Raw genomic sequence first — 8178 nt, 5'->3', positions numbered from 1 at the left:
CAAGGACGGGAAGGGGCGGCGGCGGCGGCGGCGGCGGCGCTGGGCCCCGCTTGACCTTCCCGTCGGTTCCCCTCGGCGGGGCGCGTGGAGGAGCCCGGAACGAGGCAGGGCAGGCGAGGCGCGCTCAGCCCGCGGCGGAGGGAGCCGGAGCTGCGGGCCGCGGAAGCGCGCCTGCGACGCCCGAGGGCCCGATCCTCCTCCTCTAGAGGCGGCCTGCTGCGCCGCCCGCCCTGTCCTCCCCGCAGAGGAACGGAGCGCGGCAGCCGCAAAGGCCCCGGAGAGCGGCAGCGGCAGCGAGCAGCGCGCCCCCCAGTGGCCGGAGCGGGCGCTGCGGCGCGCTCTCGCCTCGCTCCGCCGGGCCCCGACGCCTCGCCGCCTCGCCGCGGCCTCCCCGCGCCGCTCGCTGGCCTTCAGCGCCGGGCCAGGCGGGGCGCCCCGACGGGACGCAGCATGGAGGCCATCTGGCTCTACCAGTTCCGCCTGATCGTCATCGGCGACTCCACCGTGGGCAAGTCGTGCCTGATCCGCCGCTTCACCGAGGGCCGCTTCGCCCAAGTCTCCGACCCCACCGTGGGCGTGGATTTCTTCTCCCGCCTGGTGGAGATCGAGCCGGGCAAGCGCATCAAGCTGCAGATCTGGGACACGGCCGGGCAGGAGAGGTTCAGGTGAGCAGGCGGCGGAGGGGAGGGGAGGGGGTTCAGAAGGGGGTCAGGCCGGAGAGGGAGGGAGGGAGGGGGGGGCAGGTCGAGGAGGCGGGAGCTCCTCTCCTCCTCCATCAATTGTGTCTGCGCGAAGCAGCCTTCATCCGGGGGCTCGGATCTTGCTTTGTCATTGCGAGGATGGAGGTCCAAACGTGGGAGGGGGGAGAGGAAGCCATGGGGAGGGGGAGATCGCCCCAGGCCTCTGGGTCTGCACCCCACCCCAAAAAAATCTTCCTTCCCTCCAGGGGTGGCTGGCGGCTTCGATGTCAGTGGGGCTGAGAATCCCCCCTGGGTTTCAGTCAGACCTCTAAAGGAGCTCCCCCAAACCGGGCTCAGCACCTCGGACAGCTCCTTTAGAGTTCTGGCAGGTTCCGATTGGCAAGCGGAGCGGATTTACAGCCCCACAGAAGTCAGAGCCACCAGCCTGCGCTGCATCCTTCCCAATACAGCTGTGGGTGGCATCCGAGCAAAGTGCAGGACAGGGAGCTTTCGAGGAGGGTCCCACGCGGACCCCATCCTGGTGGGCCTTGCTTCGGGGGCGCTGAGGAACGAGCCCCGGCAGCGCATGGGTGGGCCAAGCCAAAAGAGATCTGGACCGGGTTTCTTCAGGCGAACTTTCTCACCGTGCGGATGTGTGGGCCAAAGCAACCATCTTGCTTTGGAGGCAGTGGTGGGACTAGGGTTGGACCGGGGATCCCCAAACAGAGAACTGCACGTGATGAGGAGACATCAGGTCAGCGGGGGCAAATTCCATGTTATTCCCGTCGTCCATCATGATGCTAGGCTTTAAGCGAGTTTAACATGTGAAACTGCACGTGCTCAGAGTTTTGGTTGCGTCATGACTGGCAAACTTCATTTTGGTATCGGGAATGTAGAAGCAGTGGTAAAAGCATGGGATGGTGGTGGGGACGAGGGACGAGAAACGTTAGATGGCTTCACGGGGCCATCTAAAAGGGCATCCCATAAAACCATTCAGTCCAGGGGCTGAAATTACCTAGCTGCTCCCTCTGATTACAGGAAAAGGGTGCACTGACCTTAACAGAGAAATAAAATTGCCTTATATTGCCAGTTGTCCAAGCATAGGCCTCACAACAGAAAACGTAGCAGCTGCAGATTCGTCCCACTGTGTCAGGATGCTTTGGTGCCTTCAAACAAGAGGTTGTTCTCCGTGTGCAATCTAAAGTGATACAGCCCCCCCTGAGAGGACTGTACCACATGGCCCCCGTAGAACATCTGGGCCTGTTCTCCATCTATTAAAAAAATGGAGGAAGTCCTCAGAGGTGCAAGGCCTTCCAAATGTATGAGGCCTAGAGGACTTAGGTTACAATTCTATACCCCACTTACCCGGGAGTAAGTCCCCTTGAAACTCAAAGGGAGTTACTTCTGAGTAGGCATACATAGGAGTGACATTGGGGCCTGCCTTCTTTGTTTCGGACTGCTAAAATATTTGGCCGATGCATTTCCATTCTTCTCTTTAATTAATCCTGAGGACTAGAAACATAACTCTCGCGTGTCTTGGGCTTACCGCAAGCGCAGCAGCAGCGCCCAACTGGCTCGAGGGAGCAACATGTGATTTGCAAGCTGAATGTTGCCCAGTCAGCAGATACGCGGGTTACCCTTTTTTTCCCCTGCCACATGACTGATGGATGCTTTTAAGGCAAAGCAACCATTTCTCTTGCTGCAATAACATGTTTTCCCTACAGAAATCCGGGTGCTAAATTCTGACTCTGCACAAAGAAAAAGGAGGCATTTGTGCATTGTTTCACTTCGCACTCCTCTTTTTCCCCTTCAAGAAATAATGTATAGGGGGTGGGGAAAACCTTTCCGGGTGTAGATATAGAGTTGCTTCTGTTTGCATGTTGACTCCGTTATCTCACATAGGGTGGGGGAGAGTTATTGATTACATTCAGACCCCACCAGGGACGGCCCAAGACATTTTGGTGCCTGAGGCAAAGGACAAGATGGCCCCCACTCCCATTCATTCCATGTACAAAAGCTGACCAGAACGGTAGATGGGACAATGTCCTTGACTGGTCTTCAAGGCAGCAGGCTAACTTAGGGGGCACAGCTCTGTCCTTGAACATCTGCTGCGTCTCAGCAACCTGCCTCATGGTAGAGCCGGACCTCTACTCCACCTTTCCTCTAAGGCAGGGGTCCCCAACCCCCGGGCCACGGACCAGTACCGGTCCGTGGCCTGTTAGGAATCGGGCCGCGCAGGTGAGCTGCTTTCACCCCCACCCCAGTGTACCTGGGCACAGGGAGTCATCTCGCCTGCCCAGCCGAAGCGAAGCCACGATGCTGGGGTGGGGGTGGGCGGCTTTGGAACGGCACGCCCAGCCAGAAGCCGCTCTGGGAGAGCGACTTCCGGGCGCCCACCCAGCCAAAGCGAAGCCAGGACGTTGGGGGGGGGGTGTGGCGGGGGGGGGCTTCCCAAAACCATCCCCTCAACCCCCCCCCCCCCCCGGTCTGTGGAAAAATTGTCTTCCACAAAACCGGTCCCTGGTGCCAAAAAGGTTGGGGACCGCTGCTCTAAGGAGCTCCAGGAGACATACATGGTTCTCTTCCCACCCGTCACCCACTTCACAACAACCCTATGGGGTAGGTTAGGCTAGGATTGGCCCAAGATCATCCAATGAGAGATTCATGGCAGGGTGAGGACTGAAACTCAGGTTTCTCCAGGGCCCATGTCCAACACTCTTAATAAAGCATTCCTCAACTGGAATTGCCCATTCTCCAGATGTGTTCCATCATCCCCGGTCAGCATGCCCAATGGGACGCTTAATGCTCTAACATTAAGGTTAATGTTCAACATTAGGTTTCAGTGCCCTCAATCTTAGCCTAATAATAATCCCCAAACTGTAATAACTCACAGGTTGAAAAATGCACATCCGGTGGTTCTGTGGTTTCCCAGGTCTTACTTGTCTTTTCTTTGTTTGAAATTTCAACAAAAACAAACAAAAACAAAGGGAGAAGTGCAATTGTAGCTACAAAAATTTGAATATGTACATTTCAGTGCATGAATATGAAAATACGGCTTTCTAAGAATTATACATGAACTTCAACAAAAGCAGACCAAATACCCAAATAAGTATCCATTTGCAGGTGATATCTATTAGGGCTGTGTGTGCACGCCCACCCTGAACTGCTTCGGATCCCAGACCACGGGTCGATCCGAACCTCCCCCAATCAGCTCAGGAACTTATTATTATTATTTTTATTTATTTATTTATTTATTTATTTATTTATATAGCACCATCAATGTACATGGTGCTGTACAGAGGAACTGGTTCTGGAGCGAGATCCGGAGGTCCAGATCGATATTCGGACACCATTTTGGCCCCCTTGCCCACTTACCTGCCTCTGCAGTGGACGGTGGAGGCACGTAAGTGGGGAAGGGGGGACAAAATGGGGGCCAAATAAGCCCCCCTCCCCCCCCTTACCTGGCTCCGCCATCCACTGCTGCATGGACCGCGGTGGCGGCGGACAGCAGAGCCAGGTAAGCCCCCCTCCCCCACTTACCTGGCTCCGCCGCCATCGCCACTGCAGTCCGTGCATCGGCTTCAACTGCCACCCACGCCTAAGGCCGGAAATTTCCAGCCTTAGGTGTGGGCAGCAGTCGAAGCCACCGCATGGACCGTGGTGGTGGCGGACAACGGAGCCAGGTATGCCCCCCTCTCCCCTCCCCACTTACCTGCCTCCACCATCGTCACCGCTGCAGTCTGTGCAGCAGCTTAGACTGCTGCCCATGCCTGAGGCCAGAAATAGACCGCGGCCTCGACGGATGGCGGAGCCAGGTAAGCCCCCCTCCCCCACTTACCTGGCTCCGCCGCCATCGCCACTGCAGTCCGTGCATCGGCTTCAACTGCCACCCACGCCTAAGGCCGGAAATTTCCAGCCTTAGGTGTGGGCAGCAGTCGAAGCCACCGCATGGACCGTGGTGGTGGCGGACAACGGAGCCAGGTATGCCCCCCTCTCCCCTCCCCACTTACCTGCCTCCACCATCGTCACCGCTGCAGTCTGTGCAGCAGCTTAGACTGCTGCCCATGCCTGAGGCCAGAAATAGACCGCGGCCTCGACGGATGGCGGAGCCAGGTAAGCCCCCCTCCCTCCTTACCTGGCTACGCCACCGTCGCCACACAGACCGCAGCAGCAGCAGAGCCAGGTAAGCCTCCCTCCCCCTTCCCTGGCTCCAGCGGTGACAGACGGGGGAGCCAGGTAACCCCCCCCTCCCCACTTACCTGGCTCCAAAGCATCAAAATGGTCCAAATCGCTTCGGACCATTCCGAACTGCTTTGGGTCGATCCGGACCTCCTCCAATCCAATCCGGAACCAGGCTTAGGAGGTCCAGATCGGCCCGCTCCACTTTGGATTTGGGGATCCGTAACGGAGCGGAGCACCCCCCCCCCCCATATCTATACACAACCCATTCAAACGTTGAAAGCATGGTAAAGTCTTCCATCCACTGCGTTATAGGAGGTGAGCATTTATTCTTCCAATATTGTGATCTCATTCTTTTAGCTTCCCGGCTCTTACTTTAACGGGAGAAAGGTGTTCATCTTCCAAGATAAACCAGAGTGATGTGGACTTTTGAGGCTGGGGCAGGAAGGGGTGTTGGCTGCACTGATGCCCACCAAGCCCAGGAAAAGGAGGAGTTAGTAGGGTTCTAGCAACATCCATATGGGGGAAATGCAACCCCCAAACAATGAGACAGCATCTTTCTTAGCAAATTGCTTCTGGATTTGCCTGAAAGTTCTGCATTTATGTATTCATTGAATCTTTCGTTCAATGAAAGATTTTCTTCTACTTCATTGTGCATAATCATCACTGTTAAAGGAACAGAATATTGCTCAAACCATCCATGTTCTATTCATTGCATTTTTATCCCTGCTGATGTGTTTTGGGTCTCCTCGATGTGTCTGATCTTCTCAACAACCCTGCAAGGTAGGTTAAGCCAAAAGATAGTAACCAAGCCAAGTACTGGAAGCCTCACACCTGATGTTTTGGCCAACAACTCCCATGATCCCACACCATTGGCTATGCTGGCTAGGGATGCTGGCAGCTGTAGGCCAAACATCAATGTACATTGATGGTGCTATGTAAATTAATAATAATAATAATAATCTGGAGGGTGAAATGTAGACAGTTTGGGACAGCCAGGAGTGGGTTTTTGTATGGAAGAGCTGATTCAGTTCTGACATCTAAACCAAATTGAATCCTGGCCTCAGAATTCTAAGTGCAATTCTTTTGCCTGAGGCTCTTGCTGGTGGATCTCAGGGTTCTAGTAAAACACACACATACGCACACCCTGAAGTAGATCCTGCAGGCCTTAAGTCTGCACACCCTTGGCCTAGTCCACTTCCGTGGCCCACAAGCAAGGAGGTCATCCCTTTCTCACAAGGGGCCTGCAAATACCTCCCCCTGACTCAAGCCTCCCCAGGAAAACTTAAGAGACAATATCAGGATGTCTTGGCTAGCAGAGACTTAGCAGATCAGTTGAATGGAGGGCGAGACGACAGCCCTGCTGTCCAATTTAAGCATGCAGCAGGATCTCCTGCTGGCCTGTCCCACCCCAGACTGCAGCTGTAAGCATGTTTGATGGCCACATTGATTCTGCTCCAAGGTACAACCTCCATCTACGTCCCCATTCCTCCTCTGCCCATGGATTGTCTCATTGCATCTCTTCCCTGAGCAAACGTTCCCATAGAGAGGGCGCACCTTCCATTATAGCTCAGGGGCAAATACAACCCAATTTTATTTGGGGAATTGGCCCACGTCTGGTTTCAACTCGATGATAGCCAGTACCCCTTTTCTTTTCATGAGTTCCGCTGAGATTTGTAAAGGACAAAACTGGGACACCTGCCCTGCTTCTCTGACCATCACACTTGGAAGATGCAGCCCAAGGAGGACAAGCGGTGGACCAGCCAAAAGCAAACAAGCAGAGCCATTGGTCAGTGTGGAGCTATTGCTGACGGTGGGGTTGGTCATCTTTGCATTGTCCTGTGCAAATCCACTTCATTTCAGTGCAGCTTGCAAAGGCTGTGCTCTGGATCAGCCTTTTCCTACCCGGTGCCCCATCAGATGTTTTGGACATCAACTCCCATCAGCCCTGGCCAGCTTGGCCAACAGTCATGAATTCTGGGAGCTGTTATTCAAAACATCCAGAGGGTACCAGATTGGGGAACACTGCTCAAAATTCATCCGCATGGCCAACAGTCATTAATGATGGGAGTTGGCTATTTCAAACACAAGGGTGAGGGCTGGACGTATTAGCAACTCGCACTTTCCTCCTTAGAGTGATCCCTATCTCCTGCCTTGGCCCGTTGCTCTCTTTCAGGTCCATCACCAGAGCCTACTACAGGAACTCAGTAGGTGGCCTGCTCCTCTTTGACATTACAAACCGCAGGTCCTTCCAGAATGTCCACGAGTGGCTAGAGGAGACCAAAGCTCACGTCCAGCCCTACCAGATCGTCTTCGTCTTGGTGGGCCACAAATGCGACCTCGACACGCAACGCCAAGTCACCAGGCACGAGGCCGAAAAACTCGCTGTTGCCTACGGCATGAAGTACATTGAAACCTCCGCCCGGGATGCCATTAACGTGGAGAAGGCCTTCACCGATCTCACCAGAGACATATACGAGCTTGTGAAAAGAGGGGAAATTACCATCCAGGAGGGCTGGGAGGGGGTCAAGAGCGGGTTTGTCCCCAACGTAGTGCATTCCTCCGAAGAGGTGGTGAAGTCAGATAGGAGATGCCTGTGCTAATGGCCGAGTCCGAGCGAGGAAAGATTACGCCGAACTTTAACTAACCAAAACATGCCCTGCTATATGAACTTGGTAGGACGGAAGAGAATGTGGCACTAGTGCAGCAAAGGCCAGGTGCTTTGGATCTTGGAAGAACAGAAGCACCCGGAGGGTGGGGTGGGGATTGTAACCCCCATTAAGTAGGAATGACCCCAGATGCATGCTTATGTAGTAAGAGATGGAGCAACGTAAGGCAGAAAAGATCCGGTAGCGGGTAGTAAGTGGCCGGGGATTTTACGTGCCCTGTTCTAAATGAATCTGTCATTCTGCTTTGTGTTGAACCCGCAATCCGGATAGCTGCTTAATATGAGACGTATTTAAAGCAGGAGCAAGAGAGAGAGAGAATGTGTGTAAAATCTTGGCTTCTATCAATATTATATTTTTAGGGAGATTAAAACATAACATGGTTTGCCATCCTTTCAACAGTACCGCGATGGTTAGTGCAAAAAAGGGGGAAAAACGTATTTACAGACCGCCCATCCCTGTACCTTGATACAGTAAAAATGAAAGCACTTTTAAAAGAGAAGGGGGAAGTATTCATCATGTAGGACCGTTAAAACGCAGCCCAATAAACCAAACCAACGCAGGTAGATATTTTCCTTATCAGGCCCCTTGTTTGATAAGGAAGTGGAATGACTGACCGTTATTTCTTTAGTATTATATCAGCAATGCTGCCA

General features: G+C 53.9%; 1 protein-coding gene across 1 annotated transcript; it reads left to right on the top strand.

Annotated features, from left to right (window-relative positions):
• Positions 1 to 447: 447 nt before the first annotated feature.
• RAB39B (RAB39B, member RAS oncogene family) lies at positions 448 to 7879 on the top strand. The gene is made up of 2 exons (XM_063141625.1): positions 448 to 665; positions 7036 to 7879. Exons 1-2 carry the CDS (start codon positions 451 to 453, stop codon positions 7460 to 7462), a joined length of 642 nt encoding a protein of 213 aa, XP_062997695.1. The 5' UTR covers positions 448 to 450; the 3' UTR covers positions 7463 to 7879.
• Positions 7880 to 8178: the final 299 nt, after the last annotated feature.

The sequence above is a fragment of the Elgaria multicarinata genome, chromosome 15 (assembly GCF_023053635.1).
Source record: "Elgaria multicarinata webbii isolate HBS135686 ecotype San Diego chromosome 15, rElgMul1.1.pri, whole genome shotgun sequence".
Taxonomy (NCBI): Eukaryota; Metazoa; Chordata; class Lepidosauria; order Squamata; family Anguidae; genus Elgaria; species Elgaria multicarinata.
Note: the sequence above shows the minus strand (reverse complement) of the source record. Positions and strands in the feature narration are given on the sequence as shown.

What these genes read in the sequence shown, in the direction of transcription:
- RAB39B (XM_063141625.1), top strand. Translation starts at nt 451, where the DNA reads ATGGAGGCCATCTGGCTCTACCAGTTCCGCCTGATCGTCATCGGCGAC. An exon ending in GCCGGGCAGGAGAGGTTCAG is followed by an intron (nt 666 to 7,035) that starts GTGAGCAGGCGG and finishes GCTCTCTTTCAG; the next exon opens with GTCCATCACCAGAGCCTACT.